General features: G+C 46.7%; 1 protein-coding gene across 1 annotated transcript in view; it reads left to right on the forward strand.

Moving 5' to 3' along the window:
- LOC124794848 (RNA-binding protein Raly-like) overlaps positions 1-20,901 on the forward strand; it is a 1,009,671-nt gene that overhangs the window by 270,025 nt on the left and 718,745 nt on the right. The window contains exon 2 of the mRNA XM_047258513.1: positions 19,013-19,178. Within this exon, the coding sequence (XP_047114469.1) occupies positions 19,034-19,178 (145 nt within the window). The 5' untranslated portion in view covers positions 19,013-19,033. The remainder of the gene's footprint in view (positions 1-19,012; positions 19,179-20,901) is intronic.

Raw genomic sequence — 20,901 nt, forward strand, 5'->3', positions numbered from 1 at the left:
CGCCCCGACTAGTAGAACGTTATCCTTTCGTTGATTATTCAATCTTTTTCTCATGGTAACCTCCCCCTTGGCAGTCCCCTCCCGGAGATCCGAATGGGGGACTATTCCGGAATCTTTTGCCAATAGAGAGATCATCATGACACTTCTTCAATTACAGGCCACATGTCGTGTGGATACACGTTACGTGTCTTTAATGCAGTGGTTTCCCCGGCCTTCTGCATCCTCATGTCGTTGATCATTGCTGATTCTTCCGCCTTTAGGGGCAATTTCCCACCCCTAGGACAAGAGGGTGCCCTGAACCTCTGTCCGCTCCCCCGCCCTCTTTGACAAGGCCATTGGCAGAATGAGGCTGACTTCTTACGCCGGAAGTCTTCGGCTGCCAATGCTGATTATTTATCAAAATCTAGGCAGTGGCGGCGATCGAACCCGGGGCCGAAAACGTTTTGATTATCGATCAAAGACGCTACCCCTAGACCGCGGGCACTTTATATCGCCAACTTCTCAAACTGCTAGGAGGGCCCTACCCAAATTCTCCAAATGTTCTCATCTGGGGAGAGGTCTGGCGACGTTGCTGGCCAAGGTAGGGTTTGGCAAGCAAGGGATCAAGCAGTACAAAACTCTCACCGTGTTTGGGCGGACATCATCTTGCTTAAATGTAAGTCCAGGATGACTTGTCATGAAAGGCAGCAAAATGGAGTGTAGAATATAGTCGACGTACCGCTGTTCTGCAAAGGTGCCGTAGATGATAACCAAATGGATCCTGCTATAAAAAGAAATGACACCGCAGTGCAGCAGTCCTGGTTGTCGGGCCGTATGGCGTGGGACAGTGAGGTTGGAAGCACAACGCTGTCTGGGGTGTCTCCAACCATGGCTTCGGTGATCATCGGGGCTCATTTCGAAGCGCGATTCAACACTGAAGATAATCCTCCTACAGCCAATGAGATTACACGCCGAAGACGTGTGTATTGTCCTGGACAGTGATGGGTTGCTACCCTTACTATGCCCCGCCGTATCGCCCAACAACGAGGAGTGATGGTTTGGGGGACCATTTCTTTTACTACCGGGAACCCTTTTATTGTCATACATGGCACCGTTACAGCACAGTGTTACATCGACTATATTCTACGCCCCGTTTCGTTGCCATTCATAGTAAGCAATCTAGGGTTTACATTTGGATCAAATAGCACCTGAACGCACAATGCCAAATGATACCTTGGTCATCAAGGTTGCCTTACCTCTCCCCAGCTGAGGTCATCTGGAACATTATGGTCAGGGCCCCCCCAACCAGCTCGGGATTTTAAGATCTAAAGCCCCATTTTGACACAATTTGACATGATATCTCTCATGATGACAGACAACAACATCATTTAGTGGAGAGCTGAATAACTGTCCGCATAAGAGCCAGAGATGGGTCAGTGCGTTACTGACTTGCTCAATTTATGAAACTCTTCAATTTCTAGAATGTGCGCTGATATGAAACTTCCTGGCAGATTAAAACTGTGTGCCGGACCGACACTCGAACTCTGGATCTTTGCCTTTCGCGGGTAAGTGCTCCACCAATTGAGCTACCCAAGCACGACTCACGCCTCGTCCTCGCAGCTTTACTTCCGCCAGTACCTCGTCGTAGAGCCCTTGCCCACGAAAAGGAAAGGTCCTGATTTCGAGTCTCGGTCCGGCACCCAGTTTTAATCTGACAGGAAGTTTCATATCAGCGCACACTCCGCTAAAGAGTGAAAATCTCATTCTTCAATTATTTGCTTGTCTGTATATGTCCATCACACCTACAGATTTCCGTCCCATTCAGGTAACCCCTTCAGGATGCGTTGATGTTTTTCTCTTAGAGTGTTTATGATTTGTACTCATTACAGCCCATAATGCAACAAGCCCTAGTGGAAACTGTAATTTATGTGACGTCAGCATTTATTCTTGACAAGCTTGGGAAAACAGCCTCACTTGTGTAAGATAGAAATAGTTACCATCTAAACGAATTTTCACTCTGCAGTCGGGTGTGCGTCGATTCGAAACCTCCTGGAAGATTAAAACTGTGTGGCGGGGTGAGCCTCGAACCAGTGACCTTTTGCCTTCGGCGGGCAAGTGCTGTTCTGGCTGAGCTGCCCAAGCACGAAACGCGACATGCCTTCACCGTTTTACTTCCGCCAGTTACCTCATCTCCTACCCACGGAACCTCACAGAACGTTCACTGCATGCCCTTGCAGCAACAGCGCATTTTTTGGAAGAAAAGATCGTGCGCAGACAGGACATACTCACAGCCTGGGACATAGTTTCCAAAATGAATTTTCACTATGTAGGGGATTTTGCGCTTATTTGAAATTTCCCGGCAGATTAAAATGAGTCGACGTGAAACCAGACGCATTTCAGCGAGCAACAAACACAGGGCATAGTAAATGGTACAGCATTGCTGGGACAATACACACAGGTGACAAAAGTCATGGTAAGGCGATATGCACATACACAGATGACAATAGTATCGCGTATACGAGGTATAAAAGGAAGTGCATTCGCGGAGCTGTTATTTTTATTCAAACGACTCATGTGAAAAGGTATTCAAAGTCATTATGGCCTCAGGAAGGGAGTTAACGGACTTTGAACCGGAGACATTCCATTTCGGAATTCGTTAGGAAATTCAGTCTTTCGAGGTACACAGTGTCCACAGTGTGCCGAGGAAACCAAATTTCAGGCATTACTTCTCAACAGTGACAAAGCAGTGGCCGACGGCCTTCATTTAACGACCGACGGTTGCGGCATTTGCGAGGAGTGGTCAGAGCTGACAAACAAGTAACATTGCATCAGATAAACGCGAAAACCAATGTGGTACGTACGACGAACGTATCCTTTAGAGAACTGCCGCGAAATATGGCGTTAATCGGCTCCGCAGTAGAGCACTTGACTTGCGTGCCTTGCTAACAGCACGGCATCTCCTGCAGCGCCCTCCTCGGCTCATAGCCGTATCCGTCGGACTGTAGGCAACTGGAAAACCCTGAACGGCTAGGTCAGTCTCGACTACAGTCAGTAAGAGCTGATGATAGGGTTCGAGTATAGCTCAGACCCCACGAAGCCGCAGACCCAAACTGCCAACAAGGCACTGTGCAAGCTGGTGGTGGCTCCGTCACGATGTGAGCTGTGTTTTCATGGAAAGGGCTGGGTCTTTTGGTCCAACTGAACCGATCATTGACTGGAAATTGTTATGTTCGGCTACCTGGAGACCGTTTACAGTAGTTCATGGACTTCATGTCGCCAAACGATAGAATTTTTATAGATGACAATCCGCCATGCCACCGGGCCACAGTTGTTCGCGATTGGTTTCAAGAACGTTCTCGACAATTCGAGCGAATGATTTGGCTACACAGATCCCCCAACGCGAATATCTTCGAACATTTGTGGGACACGGTTATAGGCGCTTCAGTCTGGAACCACGCGACCGCTACGGTCGCAGGTTCGAATCCTGCCTCGGGTATGGCTGTGTGTGATGTTCTTAGGTTAGTTAGGTTTAGGTAGTTTTAAGTTCTAGGGGACCGATGACCACAGATGTTAAGTCCCATAGTGCTCAGTGCCATTTGAACCATTTATGGGACATAATGGAGAGGTCAGTTGGTGAAAAAAATCATGAACCGCCATAGTTTCGCAATTACGGACGGCTATAAAGGCAGTGGACATCCAACGACTTGTTGATTCCATGCCACGTCGACTTACTGCAAGAGGAGGTGCGACACGATGTTAGGAGGTATCCCATGACTCTTGTGATTTCATTGTAATGCCTCCTTTGCCTGTGTCGTGACTTGAGGTACATGCAGTATGCAAGACTTGCCCTTATCTCATTTAGACGGTAATTACTGGCTGTCATCGCTGTTCATCCGTTGTACTGCAGTATGGAACCAACCTTATATTCAATATATTTAACAAGTGACGTAGCTATGAAGTACAATGTTTCATTTGATTTGAGAGATTAAAGATTTGTGAGTCGTTTCTGTGAAATAGTAAAGAAGGAAGGAAATTATGGTATCGGTTATAAATTAAAACATAATATTTCATTCGTAGTATACAATAAAAGCAGGAAGTAGCTGACCAGTTGTTTGTATCTACATAGTACGCCTTCATCTGAAACTTCTTGGCAGATTAAAACTGTGCGCAGGACCGAGACTCGATCTCGGGACTTTTCCCTTTCGCTGGCAACTGCCCTACCAACGGAGATACCCAAGATGACTCACGCCCCGTCATCACAGCTTCAAGAGACGAGGTACTGGCGGTAGTAATGCTGTCAGGACGGGGCGTGAGTCGTGCTTGGGTAGCTCAGTTGGTAGAGCACTTGCGCACGAAAAGCGAAAGTCACGAGTTCGGGCCTCTGTCAGGCACACAGTTTTAATCTGCCAGGAAGTTTCAAATCTGCGCACACTCCACTGCAGAATGAAAATCTCAGTATGGAAATGCCTTTATTTGTTTGTACCTTTGAAAGCTGGCATTTTAACACAAAACAGAATTCTTCAGCCTCAGTTTTCACTTTTAACACTGACTATCCTTAACGCCCAAATAGTGGTATGATACCAGATTACAACATTAATTTGGAACTGAGTTTCAAAAAAAATTAGAACCACAGGGAGAATACTGTTCTGATTTTTTGTAGTATTCAAGTATTTATCACTTTTAGAAAAAAACAGCGAACGGTGAGTGGACAAAGTTATCTTTTATTTGCCTATTTAATATTTTGATGCTGTGTATCTTGAAAATGAGGGAGGCAAAATTATTCAGTCTTCGTTCAATATCTACGTTTATTGCGCGAAATAATGCGAATAAAAAACCGAAAATCGGTTATTTCAGAAACCGGTTATCTTGACCGGTTTTAACAGTGAAACTGGTGCGGGGAAAAAACGATATAACCGAAAACCGTTTGTTTCAACGATAACTGTTGTCCGTATACTGGATTCGCACCAGCAGTTTACTATAGACATTCTAATGCGCTCCACCGAAGTCCTCACAAAACGCGCTTCGTCACAAACTTCAACTGCCCAAAACATATTTCCGTAGAATTTTTCGCGAGGCCGAGATAGATGAATCGTTCCTCGTTCTCCACGGAACACAAGGGCAGGTATGTGGTAAACTGCTCGTCTGCTGCCACCGCGTTGAGAAATTTTAACCGATGACAGCATCAGAACGTTGTTCGACATCTAAAACCAGTCGCGCAGTATCACGCCAAGCACAGCGAGCAGTGTCTGATTTATTTGGTTTAGGCGTGAACTCACCGCCTCTTGCGCACCTGCAGGTTCAGTGACCTTTGCAGTCTCCGGCCGCCGTGCGGTGCGGGGGCCCGCAGCAGCTCCAGACCGCCACAAAGGGCCGAGCAGGCCAGCAGGGGAAAAGTCCCGGGCCCGCGGCTCTCACTGTTTGCCGCGGTCTGGTCTGGTCTCCGTCCCGCGCCGCCGGAGATACGAGTCTCATTAGGCCGGCGCCAACTTTGCCGTTCCTGCCGCAGGCTTGCCAACCTCGCGCGCTCTAAGTGGCCGCGCGCGTGAGAAATGGTCCGACCCCGGTCGGCGCCTGCACCACCGCTCTCCATCCTACCTCCCCATATGTGCCGCTTCCACTATGAACGTCCTGGCCGACAAGTCTAATCATCGCCGCTCTCACTTACCCCCACTCTCGAACTCCTAGCCCCCTTAACGTATATAAGGAAACCTTATGTGTTTTCATCCCTCTGTTACTGCAACAATTATTTCTGAAATACACTCTCGCAACACCAAGGAGTTGCCGAGCGGAATGGCCGAGCGGTTCTAGGCGCTACAGTCTGGAACCGTTCGACTATTACGGTCGCAGGTTTGAATCATGCCTCGGGCAAGGATGTGTGTGATGTCCTTAGGTTAGTTAGGTTTACGTAGTTCGAAGTTCTAGGGGACTGATAACCTCAGAAGTTAAGTCCCATAGTGCTCAGAGCCATTTGAACCAACCAAGGAGTTTCGAGATATAAAAGGAAGTCGGTAGGAGTGTTTCTACATCTGGAAACTAGGGGCGGCCAAAATTTCGGCTTGTGGGGCGTGCCCGTACATGAGTGCCAAAGCGCTCAGACTCACTTCGCGTTTCCCCCATCGCCTCACCACACGATCTGTGCGTGAGGAGCGGGAAGAGGGTTGTGAATGCGTCTCATTTAAATGCCTGTGCAGTCGCACTGCATACTATTTCGTATTACACTACTGGCCATCAAAATTGCTACACCACGAAAATGACGTGCTACAGACGCAAAATTTAACCGACAGGAAGAAGATGCTATGATATGCAAATGATTAGCTTTTCAGAGCATTCACACAAGGTTGGCGCCGGTGGCGAAACCTACAACGTGCTGACATGACGAAAGTTTCCAACCGATTTCTCATACACAAACAGCAGTTGACCGGCGTTGCCTGGTGAATCGTTGTTGTGATGCCTCGTGTAAGGAGAAGAAATGCGCACCATCACGTTTAGGACTTTGATAAAGGTCGGATTGTAGCCTATCACGATAGCGGTTTATCGTATTGCGACATTGCTGCTCGTGTTGGTCGAGATCCAATGACTGTTAGCAGAATATGGAATCGGTGGGTTCAGGAGGGTAATACGGAACGCCGTGTTGGAACCCAGCGGCCTCGTATCACTAGCAGTCGACATGACAGGCATCTTATCCGCATGGCTGTAACGGATCGTGCAGCCACGTCTCGATCCCTGAGTCAACAGATGGGGCCGTTTGCAAGAACAAATCGACGACGTTTGCAGCAGCATGGACTATAAGCTGGGAGACCATGGTGGCGGTTACCCTTGACGCTGCATCACAGACAGGAGCGCCTGCGAGGATGTACTGAACGACGAACCTGGGTACACGAATGGCAAAACGTCATATTTTCGGATGAATCCAAGTTCTGTTTACAGCATCATGATGGTCTCATCCGTGTTTGGTGACATCGCGGTGAACGCACATTGGAAGCGTGTATTCGACATCGCCATACTGGCGTATCACCCAGCGTGATGGTATGGGGTGCCATTGGTTACACTTCTCGGTCACCACTTGTTCGCACTGACGGCACTTTGAACAGTGAACGTTACATTTCACATGTGTATGACCCGTGACTCTACTCTTCATTCGATCCCTGCAAAACCATACATTTCAACAAGATAATGCATGACCGCATGTTGCAGGTCCTGTACGGACCGCCGGCCGGGGTGGCCGAGCGGTTCTAGGCGCTACAGTCTGGATCCGTACGACCGCTACGGTCGCAGGTTCGAATCCTGCCTCGGACATGGATGTGTGTGATGTCCTTAGGTTAGATAGGTATAAGTAGTTCTAAGTTCTAGGGGACTTATAACCACAGCAGTTAAGTCCCATAGTGCTCAGAGCCATTTGAACCTGTACGAACCTTTCTGGATACAGAAAAAGTTCGACTGCTGCCCTGGCCAGCACATTCTCCAGATCCCTTACCAACTGAAAACGTCTGATCAATGGTGACCGAGCAACTGGTTCGTCACAATACGCCAGTCACTACTCTTGATGAACTGTGGTATCGTGTTGAGGCTGCATGGGCAGCTGTACCTGTACACTCTATCCAAGCTCTGTTTGATCCAATGCCCATGCGTATCAAGACCGTTATTAGAGCCAGAGGTGGTTGGTTGTTCTCGGTACTGATTTCTCAGGATCTATGCACCCAAACTGCGTGAAAATGTAATCACATGTCAGTTCTAGTATAATATATTTGTCCAATGAATACCCGTTTATCATCTGCATTTGTTCTTGGTGTAGCAATCTTAATGGCCAGTAGTGTACATATTTCACATTTCTCAACAACATAGGTCACAAATAAAACAAATTTTCAGTATTATTTATTTTTGACGCGCTGGTGACATAATAAAACTTTTGCCTGGCACAAACTGCCGGCACACGGAGAGACGCAAATAATATAACAGTGTTTCGCACCCAAGTCTCCATGTTACCGAAACTTTTTTAGTCTCATAATCGAGAAAAGGTCTTTCGCACAAATATGTTGATCGAAATGTTGTAGCAATTTTGCGACCTAATTATGGAGTCTTGGGAACTCTTCCTGAAGGAAGTAATGTAGACATGCTGGACAGTTTTAATGTAAACAGATTTGTCATTTAAATGGAAATTGTCTTCCAGGTCAATCAGTTACATCTGAACATGCACAGGGGCACTTTCAACTGAACCGACAAACGGTCTCGAAAACAGACCTGAAACAAATGTAAGATTAACAGTATCCTCAAAATCTTTATAAAACTATCCTTCTAATTCTTTCAAAGCCACAATGAATTCCTCAAACCTTGTGTTCTCTTTAACAACAGTGAACTTACGGAACAGAACTGCCCTTGTCAGAATGTGTCCCTTCTACAACGCAAATTTCTACTTAAAAACATCCCCATCATATCAGAAAGAAAATACCTTGCAGTGTCTTGTGTATTGAACCAGGGACCTAGAAACGACAGAGAGACCGTCACGCCGTAGCCTTCAGTGGTTCACAACCCCACGACAGGCCAACAGCAGTCCACCCAACCCAACGCCGCCCCACACCGAACCCAGGGTTATGGTGCGATTCGGCACCCATCGGAGTCCCTCCCCATCCCCTCCCCGGGAACCTCTAATACCAAACGGGTGTAACCCCAAAAGTTTGCGTGCGAGAGTAATTATGGTGTACACTTACGTGGAGACAGTGTTTGCATGGCAATCGCCGACGTAGTGTAACTGAGGAGGAATAAAGGGGAACCAGTCCGCACTCTACAACAGCGAGTTTTAAATCGAAAATCGTTCCGGGCATGTCCCTTCATTAACCAACGTAGTTTACAGTAGTATATGAAGTCTCCATACTCTTTATTCGGTTCCACTGAAAATTGTTGTAATGGATACTTGAATAATGTGTGTAATTTCAGAAAATTTACTATTAGTATCACCAATTACACTCCTGGAAATGGAAAAAAGAACACATTGACACCGGTGTGTCAGACCCACCATACTTGCTCCAGACACTGCGAGAGGGCTGTACAAGCAATGATCACACGCACGGCACAGCGGACACACCAGAAACCGCGGTGTTGGCCGTCGAATGGCGCTAGCTGCGCAGCATTTGTGCACCGCCGCCGTCAGTGTCAGCCAGTTTGCCGTGGCATACGGAGCTCCATCGCAGTCTTTAACACTGGTAGCATGCCGCGACAGCGTGGACGTGAACCGTATGTGCAGTTGACGGACTTTGAGCGAGGGCGTATAGTGGGCATGCGGGAGGCCGGGTGGACGTACCGCCGAATTGCTCAACACGTGGGGCGTGAGGTCTCCACAGTACATCGATGTTATCGCCAGTGGTCGGCGGAAGGTGCACGTGCCCGTCGACCTGGGACCGGACCGCAGCGACGCACGGATGCACGCCACGACCGTAGGATCCTACGCAGTGCCGTAGGGGACCGCACCGCCACTTCCCAGCAAATTAGGGACACTGTTGCTCCTGGGGTATCGGCGAGGACCATTCGCAACCGTCTCCATGAAGCTGGGCTACGGTCCCGCATACCGTTAGGCCGTCTTCTGCTCACGCCCCAACATCGTGCAGCCCGCCTCCAGTGGTGTCGCGACAGGCGTGAATGGAGGGACGAATGGAGACGTGTCGTCTTCAGCGATGAGAGTCGCTTCTGCCTTGGTGCCAATGATGGTCGTATGCGTGTTTGGCGCCGTGCAGGTGAGCGCCACAATCAGGACTGCATACGACCGAGGCACACAGGGCCAACACCCGGCATCATGGTGTGGGGAGCGATCTCCTACACTGGCCGTACACCACTGGTGATCGTCGAGGGGACACTGAATAGTGCACGGTACATCCATACCGTCATCGAACCCATCGTTCTACCATTCCTAGACCGGCAAGGGAACTTGCTGTTCCAACAGGACAATGCACGTCCGCATGTATCCCGTGCCACCCAACGTGCTCTAGAAGGTGTAAGTCAACTACCCTGGCCAACAAGATCTCCGGATCTGTCCCCCATTGAGCATGTTTTGGACTGGATGAAGCGTCGTCTCACGCGGTCTGCACGTCCAGCATGAACGCTGGTCCAACTGAGGCGCCAGGTGGAAATGGCATGGCAAGCCGTTCCACAGGACTACATCCAGCATCTCTACGATCGTCTCCATGGGAGAATAGCAGCCTGCATTGCTGCAAAAGGTGGATATACACTGTACTAGTGCCGACATTGTGCATGCTCTGTTGCCTGTGTCTATGTGCCTGTGGTTCTGTCAGTGTGATCATGTGATGTATCTGACCCCAGGAATGTGTCAATAAAGTTTCCCCTTCCTGGGACAATGAATTCACGGTGTTCTTATTTCAATTTCCAGGAGTGTATCTTTACGTGCTCCAGGCCAGCAAATATAGCACAAAGTGCTTTTTGATGTACGGAACAATGAATACCGTCTGTCGATCATTCTAATTTTTTGCTCTTTCATTGTCAACTAAATCCCTCTCTTTCTGCTTGGTACTGTAATGTCGTTTCATAGCAAATGTGCAGTACCTGTTCCTTATGCACACTGAGAATTCTCATCAAATTTCGCGCCAGTAGAGCCACTATGACGACGAAAATCTGTTTTCTATTCATATCGACGTTTTGACTCTTGTGAGGGTTAGTTACCTTTGAGATTCGACATGGTGAGTTGATATTAGTCTAGATTGCCTCTAAGTCGACAAAGATGCCATTATCACCACCTCACTGATCTAGAACGAGGTCGTGTAACAAAGTTACGAGAAGTGGATGTTCTTTGTGGAATACTGCAGAAAGGCTTGGCAGAAATGTAGCCACGGTGCATGACAGCTGGCAGCGATGGTCATGTGAATGGCAGCAAGAAGAACGGGCTTCGGACAGTGCCACGGAGAGGGAGGACTATCGTGTTCGGCGTATGGCTCTGGTGCAATTTGAGCAGTACTTTGGCACCACAGTGTCACAACGAACTGTTACTTCAAGGACAGCTCCGAGTTCGACGCCCTGCGGGTTGCATTCTGCTGGTCCCAAACCACCGTCACTTGCGTCTTCAGTGGTGTCAAGTGAGAGCTTATCGGAGGGCAGGGTGGGGGTCTGTTGTGTTTTCTGATGAAAGCTGGTTCTGCCTCAGAACCAGTGAAGGTCGTGTTTTGTTTAGGAGGAGGCCAGTTGAGGACCTCGAGTCAATCTGTCTGCGTGCCAAACACATTGGACCCACACCTGCAGTTATGGTCTAGTACGCGATTTCGGTGTGCGGACATTTGCCACGCCGGACATTTGCCACGCCGGACATTTGTCACGATTTTACCTGCTCCGAAGGGTTGGGTCCCTTGTCTCCCCATCCTCCTCCTCCTCACCGTCGGCCGCGGTGGCCATGCGGTTCTAGGAGCTTCAGTCCGGAACTGCGCGACTGCTACGGTCGCAGGTTCGAATCCGGCCTCGGGCATCGATGTGTGTGATGTCCTTAGGTTAGTTAGGTTTAAGTAGTTCTAAGTTCCAGGGGACTGATGACCTCAGATGTTAAGTCCCTTAGTGCTCAGAGCCATTTGAACTATCCTCCTCACTAGCAATGCATCTCGCATTGAAATCAGCACCAAATTTCGAGCCTCAGTAAAACTTCACCTATCTTGGAGATTTTGTGTTCGTCTAAATTATACGTACCTTTTTCGGTGCACCTTCAGCAGCTTTCTGTCGTGTTTTGTGTACCATGGGGGATCAGTTCCGTTTATTTGGTATGATTGCCTCGAGTGAAGTTGACACCATTTCTTTGAACTTAAGCCACAGATGGTCTTCACTTTCATAGTTTGGAAGGATTGGAGACTATCTTTTAGAAAGACGTCAACCGAGTTTTTAGCTGCTTTTATAAATAGATATATTTCGCGTTTAGTTTTGGTGAGTTTCTTTGTTACAGAATTGAGCCTCGCTACGGGTGTGTGTTCACTAATCCCTTTATCCGTCGTGATGCTCAGGATTATTTATGGCTAAGAGGTCAAGTGTGTTTTCGTAACCATTTACAATTTGAATGGCCTCGTGAACTAATTGTTCAAAATAATTTTTAAAAAAGCATTTGGAACAATTACGGAAGTTGTTTTCTATCTACAATAGGGTCGGAAAATGTATTTTTGTCAGCATACGGAAGGTAGAGTGAAGTCACTGCCAACTATAATTGTATGAGTAGGGTACCTATTTGTGATGAGATCAAGTTTTCTGTTCAGCAACTGTTTCATCTGTGGCCGGGGATCGGTAAAAGGAGCCAGTTGTTAATTTATTCCGGTTGTCGAATATAACCTCAGCACATACTAAGCCACAGGAACTGTCTGCTTCAATGTCGCTTGTGAGCTAGAACACACATTACATTATTTTTCCTTAAGTTGTGCTTCTTGTTTCTGTTGTAGTGCAGATCATTACAATTACAGCTTTTCCCTCCGAAACCTAAGATGCTTTCTCTGTGACCCTGTAAATACCAGAGCTAAACAATGTAGCACAACAACGTACGTTACAAGCGTAGCATTCTGTATTACTTCATTTCCTCATTTCTAACGTTTTAAAATTGTTCGTCGACTTTAAATGACATGTCAATCATTGATGTTCTTATCTCCATTTAGTCAACGTATTTTCAGTCATGTTCTGAACATTGTCCCGCTACACTTTATTAACTAATGTGTCTCCGCAAGAGATATCGAATTTTTTAAAAAATGTTCAAATGTGTGTGAAATCTTATGGGACTTAACTGCTAAGGTCATCGGTCCCTAAGCTTACACACTACTTAACCTAAATTATCCTAAGGAGAAACACACACACCCATGCCCGAGGGAGGGACTCGAGCCTCCGTCGGGACCTGCCGCACAGTCCATGACTTCAGCGCCCCAGACCGTTCGGCTAATCCCGTGCGGCTCGGATTTTAGAGAGTAAATTAATATGGAGTATGTCGAGCTTCTTTTCAGACATTCATATACCCATTTCTTCCTTCCTTATTGTCTTTTGGGCATGTAGCTGTAGTAATTAAAGTAGGCACAAATGCAGTGATCAAAAAGAAATGATTAGCGTACATCCGCATTCTTTTTACATCGTTCCTTTCTTGTTGCCCCCATGGCGATGGACTGTTTCTATCGCAATCAGTAAGAGTGAAAGGAAGCTACCGTACAGACAGAGAGATCTATATTTATACTTGGCAGAACTAATTACATACTGACATAGTCGTCGGTATTGCTTTCGTTTCTCAAAAGTTATAAATATTTCGATTTCGGAAAAGAAGTTCTGTATTTCGCCTAGATGTGGAAGAAGAAGGTCCCTTACGTACTGGTTGTATCGAGTAAGATGTGGAGACGGCGGTTTGAAAGAGGACAGAAAAGGTACGACGAAGGGCGTCACTTACATGGGGGATCGCTACTCAAGCTATCTGGCGAAGGGGCAAGTGTGGCAATGTCCGGCGTGGCAAATGTCCGGCGTGGCAAATGTTCGGCGTGGCAAACGTCCAGCATTCCGCAATTTCGTATCACAGCAGGATCACTCTCGTTGTTATCCCGCACACTCTGACTGCAAAATTGTACGTCAGCCTGGTGATTATACTTTTTGTGCTGCCCTTCATGAACAGCATTCGATGACGTGTTTTCCAACAGGATAACGCTCGCCTACATATCCGTGTTGTAACCCAAAATGCTCTACAGAATGTCGTCATGTTGCATTGGCCTGGTCGAACACCACTTCTATCTCCAATCTAGAAGATGTAGGACATAAATGGACGACAACTCTGGCGTCATCCACAAACCGCATTAATCATCTCTCTATTGACCGGCCAAGTGCAACTGGCATGGAATTTCATCCCCCAGAGTGACATCCAGCACCTGTGCAACACGATGCATGCACGTCTGCATGCTTTCATTCAATTTTCTGCGGGTTACGCCGCTTAATTATATGCCAGAGTTTCACATTTCCAATGGCTTATCTTGCGCTTACATTAACCTGTGATCTTGCATTGGTAATCACTTAAATACGTTACGTAGGCAAATACATTCTCGAAATTTCATTACTCTACATAAATTATTTTTTGGTGTTTTGATTATTTTTCCATCAGTATATACATATATAGGATTTAACGTGTATGAATGCAATTTTTTCCATCAGTGTATTAGGGCAAGTTGTCTTCTTAATGTTTCAGCTCGCTTAGTCCAACACTATGTGCCGAAGAAGCCACAACAGAAGAAAACAGTGGTTTGAAATATAAGCAGTTTAAAATCAATGATGATGGTTTAGATGGTTCTGAACACTATGGGACTTAACATCTGAGGTCATCAGTCCCCTGGACTTAGAACTACTTAAAAATAGCTATCATAAGGACATCACGCACATCCATGCCCGAGGCAGGATTCGAACCTGCGACCGTCGCAGCAGCGCCGTTCCGGACTGAAGCGCCTAGAACCGCTCGGCCACAGCTAGAATATGTAGATACTTCGTAGAGCGCGAACGCTATTCAAATCACCTAATTTTATCTATTGTACTAAATTGCTGTAACAGTCATCCGGTCATGTGCATAACCTGAGCCAGTTGCAAGTTCCCTATTTAACGGTTTACAGGACAGCAAAAACTAGATTTTCAGTATCTCCTATTTTCTATAAATGTATTCTTCTTCGTTTTCTTCCATTGTCTTCTAGGTATAACCGTTTCTTCTTGTACCAATATACATATAAACTGCCAGAGGTTGAAAATACCGCTACAGTTCGAAGGTTCTATCTAACACAAGACCGGTTTCGGGCTCTTATACGCCCATCGTCACGTGTGTCAACTTGGCGCTGTGATATCAAGCGCCGCAGTGGACGAGAACAAGACGCGGTGAGCTAGCAATGAGCGCAGAGCATCAGCTTCTGGTATAATACTCAGTTGCGGATGACCCTCCGACAAAGTGACTACACATGTCACGGTTTCAGCCTGACCTCAGGAACATTTTCACAGTTTTTCACAGACAAACTGATTTACGAGGAAGGCTTGCGTGTATACACGGTCCAGCCACATTAATATGACCACCGCTTATGTTCGTCTTCAACGTGCAACAATCACTCACAGATGGCAGGTAGCAGCACTAGCAATGGAGGGAAAGTGGGTGGGCGGGACCCGGGAAACAGAGCAGTCATTGTCGCATGCGGAATTGGAGCGATTTTTCTGACGTCCAGAAGGGACTGGCCATTAGATTTGGGGCCATGAGTGGAAGAATTTCCGCAACGGCTAAGCTCGTAAACTGTTTGCGTGCTCCTTGGTTAATACACACAGTGTATGGCAGAATGGCGCAGTCCAAATCCGGTGCCGAGACCGACAGACAGTAGACGGCAGGGGCGAAGGACACATGCAAAGATGTGTACGAGCGAATAGTTTTGTCACTTTTGAACAACCGGTCACCCAGACGAAACAAGCGGCTACTGACAGTGTCTTCTCAACGACCATTCAGTGAATATCGCTGCGTATGAACCTCCATAACAAGCTTCTAGTTCATGCATCAGTTCTGACTGCTGAAAGCTGGAATTAGCACGCCAGTACAGCAGTTGGACGTCCACTGTCTGGTGCCAAGTCGCCTTTTCACATAAATCACATGTTATGCTCCATCGGAAACGTGGCTGTTGGGGCGTACGGAGTGAGACGTCTGAAAGGAAACACAGTAGAACAGTCATCGGAATGGTCCACGCCGCAGGAGGGATCATTATCGTCTGGGGATTGTTTTCGTGGCATTCTAAAAAAAATTTCAAATGTGCGTGAAATCTTATGGGACTTAACTGCTTAGCTTATCAGTCCCTAAGCTCACACAGTACTTAACCTAAATTATCCTAAGGACAAACACACACACCCATGCCCAAGGGAGGACTCGAACTTCCGCCGGAACCAGCCTCGTAGCACTCCCTGGATAACCTGGTCACTCTGAGAGTCACATTGGATCACGAAGAGCTTACATCTGACCATGAGGATCACGTTGACCACTACATCCGGTTCATTCTTCTTCGGTACGATGGCATTACCAGCAGCACAATGGAAAGTGCCATACAGTTCGCAGTGTACGTGCGTGGTTGCTATAGCAACAGGATGAGTTTACCGTAGCCCTCTGGCTGTCAAAGTGCCATATTTAAACCAAATGCCACCTCGATCGCACTGTTCGCACCATGGCGTAGCTGACCACGTCACTGCAGTCAGCTTGGCTCCACACCCCTGTCGGTAAGTCCGAGAAACTGGTTGACTCACTTCTTGCATGTTTCGCAGCGGTTCGCACTGGAAAAGGTGGTTAGTCAGCCTTTGAGAGATGGTCACATTAATGAGAGTGGACATCATATTTTATAAATAATGTGGCAAAGTGGCATAACTATGATGGATTGAAATCCCCTGTGCAAACGATGCCATTATCATCCTCTAATGATCACTTGCAGAACTCCTCGGGATTGCAGTAAGTCGCATCCACGCTGCTGTTGCATGGCAGCGGCTATTTCGTACCGATGTTGTGTGACAGACGGAGTTTCGTACCGATGCTATGTGGCAGAGGGCATTTCGTACCAGAGTCACAATGCGAATGGCGCTTCGTACCAAAGTCACATGGCCGGATGCTTTCATCAGTGTTGCGTGACGGCGTGCTTTGTACCAATGTAAGGTGGCGTAGGGTGCTTTGTACCAATGTTGGAGGGCAGAGAGTGTTTCAGAACATGTTGCGTGGCAGAGGTCGCTCCATGCCGATAGTGTGTGACATGGGGTGCCTATTACCGATGTTGTGTGACGGACGGTGCTTCGTACTGATGTTGCGTGTTGGTGTGTGCTACACGCCACTGTTTCGTGGCAGAGAATCCACTCTACCTACTGCACCAACGAGTGCGCTGCATAGTGATGATGCGCTGGGAATTACAGGAACGTGTCACTCGTAGAATGAAGCTCGAGCCTGTCTGGTGCTACATTCGAGTGGACCAACCGGTGTTGTGGCTCGCAGGTCCAATCACTGGCTTGAGATGCCACTCTAAACGCCATATGGAACATACAACGTTCATACACTTTCCTGGAATGTGCTGCTAAAATAGTTTAAGTTACCTGAAAGTGACGTTATTTAATTACGTAACGTTGTTTTCTAAATTTTTATTGTAACTCTAAGCAGAGGTCTCTCCTAGAAAACTAAGGCTATTCGAGAGAAGTCGCCCGACCCTAGGTATTTAGGGGCGACTCGTTAGTTTTGTATAAATAAATAAATAATTTAAATTGATATCAAAATCTTCTTATTAAAGGCTTAACGAATTTTACACATAATTTCAAACGTTTTCGAAACTTTTTATGTCTAACGCTCCCCACAAAAAATTAAAGGAAAAGTGTCACTTACAACAGTTTTCGCTGTTCGTGTAGTAAAACTTCAGAATCACGCTTGGCACTTTAATTTAATACTTCATTACTGATTGCTATATTCGCAACACGTTTTGCAGGCGCTGCCGACACGCACCACCCAATGCACCTACAAAGGTACACTTCTGTACGATACGTAGTGCAGGAGCCCTCACATCATGAAGACTAAGATGGGCGAGGAAAGGGCCTCTGTTAAAACAGAGAGCGCATAACCCTGATCGTGCACAGCCAGCGTCAGATACTGAGGGCACTTACCTACTTCCAAGGAACTTTAAACCTGATTTCACGCATTTTACAAGGTTAAAGTCAAGTATTTAACGCAAAGATTCATTTGCACACGCGATTTCGATTCATGAGTTACTGATATGATAGTCGCTCAAAGGTCATATTTTAGTACTGACGACATTGTACGATACGTGAGTCATGCAGTCGTAACTAGCGGAACGCAACTTACTAGAACAAGTTGAATTGGAGAATTTTATAATCTATGAACGTTTGCAAGGTTTGCGGCGTTGCAGTCGTCCAACTACATGTGATGCCTAAGAAATTTAATAGGATACATCCTCAGGAAACAATACGCAAAAATACAATGTGCTGTTAACACACAGGTGGGCCGGTGTGGCTGAACGGTTCCAGGCGCTACCGTCTGGAGCCGCGCGACGGCTACAGTCTCAGGTTCGATTACTGCCTCGGGCATGGATGTGTGTGATGTCCTTACGTTATGTTTAACTAGTTCTAAGTTCTTGGGCACTGATGACCTCAGATGTTAAGTCCCATAGTGCTCAGAGCCATTTTTTTTGTTAACAGACAAAAGTAAAGAATCGTCAAAAGTACGAACATATCACAGACCAAATCTAAGGAGTTTGACGCCATGCATTCGGAAAACCCTTCCAGATGACTCTGTTGGTCGACCGTTGTGCCCAAGTGATTCTAGGCGTTTCAGTCCGGAACCGCGCTGCTGCTACGATCGCAGTTTCGAATCTTGCGTCGGGCATGGACGTGTGTGATGTCCTTGGGTTAGTTAGGTTTAAGTAGTTTTAAGTCTAGGGGACTGATGACCTCAGATGTTAAGACCCATAGTGCTCAGAGCCATTTCAACCATTTTGACTCTATTGTCTGTATGTTTGTTCATTTGACAAGTTGCATTCCGTTATATCCGTTATTCATGTTGGATGTGATGTTGGAAACCTAGCTCCCACAACAAACTTGATGGACAGTAATTTACAGAATCCGAAGCCATCGATGTCCATAATCAAAATTACCAACTGCCTCTAACCCTCAAAATTAAAAATCTTGTTTATCAGTCGTAAATATGTAGGTTCTTACCAAACTGGGAGATGCACCAACATGTCTACTATCATTACAGCGCTTAACTGCAGCATCTATTAATGATGACGGTGTTCGAATAAACCCGAAAATAAAATTATGTTGTCAGCAACACATCGCTGTTGCCGTGTGCACGGCTTCGCTTTTCAACAAACCAAGTTTTTTCCCGTGATATTGTCTCCATTCTGCTGTTTTGTCAGAATACGACGTTATGAGGGTTGTTTTGAGTGAAGATATTATTTCATCAGGTGAACAAGATTCTGTAATTTCTTGCTCTATTATGTGAGTTAGACATGTTGAGCTATTCACATATTTCACAGGTTCCCCAATTTCTTGTTTGCAGACCACCTTCGCTGAGCGGGCTATGAAGATGAGCAAGGTGGGCAACCAGACCAACTCGCAGGACCCGCAGGCTGTCAACTCGCGGGTCTTCGTGGGAAACCTCAACACTTTCCAGTGCTCCAAGACCGACGTCGAGAGGATGTTCCAGCGCTACGGCCGGATAGCGGGTGAGTCCAAAGCGCCGTGCAACTTCATATACCAGGCGCAGAGCACGCGCGATTAGTGTTCAGAACGGGCAAACTTTAAACTTTCTGTATCACATGAGGTTTTGAACCTCGCCCTATCCAATGTGTTAACCTTCGGAGGACCAAGCTCCAAAATCAACAACATGTACCAGGAGGAGACAAATGAGACCCCACGCAATAGTAGTCACAGAGTATCAAAGTGAAACGCCAAGGTTCTGCTGACGACCTGGCTGTCCTCACTAAAACTAGTGAGGAAACTGAGTACCACACGAAGTTATACGAAATAGCCCTTCACATATCACATGACAAGACTCATTTGATGAAAAATGTACATAAAAGTATCAGAACAAACGAAATATGGGACAGTTTTACGTATGTTGTCTTCTAAATATCTCCGAGAAATCATAGTGCCCTCTGTAGTAGACGGTAAAACAAATTAAGAAAGAGCTACCAAACTCCATAAAGCGTACAGAATAACGTGGAATCACTGCAGAAACAAATTATACGTAATGCGAATCTTTGTCGTTACAAGACAGTGCATGAAGCAGTATACGGATCAGAAGCTGTCTCTCTAGGAGGCCATTCAAAAACTGATGAAACTGCAAAGGAAGAACGAAAAATTTTCAGAAATATATCTCGTCCCAGTCACGTAAATGGCATATAGACCAAAAGAAAAACTACAGACTTACACACATACATAGACAAGTTCACTGAAGCAGTACACAGAAGACAGTAGAAGTGGCCGGCCGGTGTGGCCGAGCGGTTCTAGGCGCTTCAGTCTGGAACCGCACGACCGCTGCGGTCGCAGGTTCGAATACTGCCTCGGGCATGGATGTGTGTGATGTCCTTAGTTTAGTTAAGTTTAAGTAGCTCTAAGTTCTAGGGGACTCATGACCTCAGATCTTAAGTCCCATAGTGCTCAGAGCCATTTGCACGATTTGAAGACAGTAGAAGTTATATTTTGCATCTGGTCTAACGCAGATCCACTTGCGAAGCCGTACGGGCAGGACCCTGTTTACTTCTGCTCCGTCACAGCGCTACGGGTACTGCAAAGGTTGGCATTTACGTGACGTTTTGTGCGTTGTGTGCGTACGTTCTACGCCGAATACGTCTTCGTGTTCGTTTAAGTGTGCTCTTAGTAGCGGCACTGATCGCTTATATTTTCCCCGGCATGAATGTCTATTTCACGTAAAGGTACAGTGAGTTCTTCTCTTGGTACGTCGACCCGTCATGTGCAGGGCAGTTCTCTGGAAATCCATGACTGGTAGATGATTTTGTTTTGACTTCGGATCATATACAGACAGCGTATTTTGACACGGAACTGTATGTTCTCTTTGTTGTATTTGTGAATCCCTCACAAGCAGATATATTACTGCTCAAATAGGGCTCCAGGCTCTTTTCCGTCAGAGGTGACTCAATTCAGTCCTCCCTGTGAACACTGAGGTTCAGTGCACGAATGTTCGTGTGTTCAATCTTCCTGCTGAGGTAGATAATGGTTCCCTCAAAGGCGACTTGCTTGAGGATGGAGAACTTAAAAACATTCGACTAGAACAGTGGTCACCGAGCGAGGTGGCGCAGTGGTTAGCACACTGGACTCGCATTCGGGAGGACGACGGTTCAATCCCGCGTCCGACCATCTTGATTTAGGTTTTCCGTGATTTTTCTAAATCGCTCCAGGCAAATGCCGGGATGGTTCCTCTGAAAG

The sequence above is a fragment of the Schistocerca piceifrons genome, chromosome 4 (genome assembly GCF_021461385.2).
Source record: "Schistocerca piceifrons isolate TAMUIC-IGC-003096 chromosome 4, iqSchPice1.1, whole genome shotgun sequence".
In the NCBI taxonomy this organism is placed as follows: Eukaryota; Metazoa; Arthropoda; class Insecta; order Orthoptera; family Acrididae; genus Schistocerca; species Schistocerca piceifrons.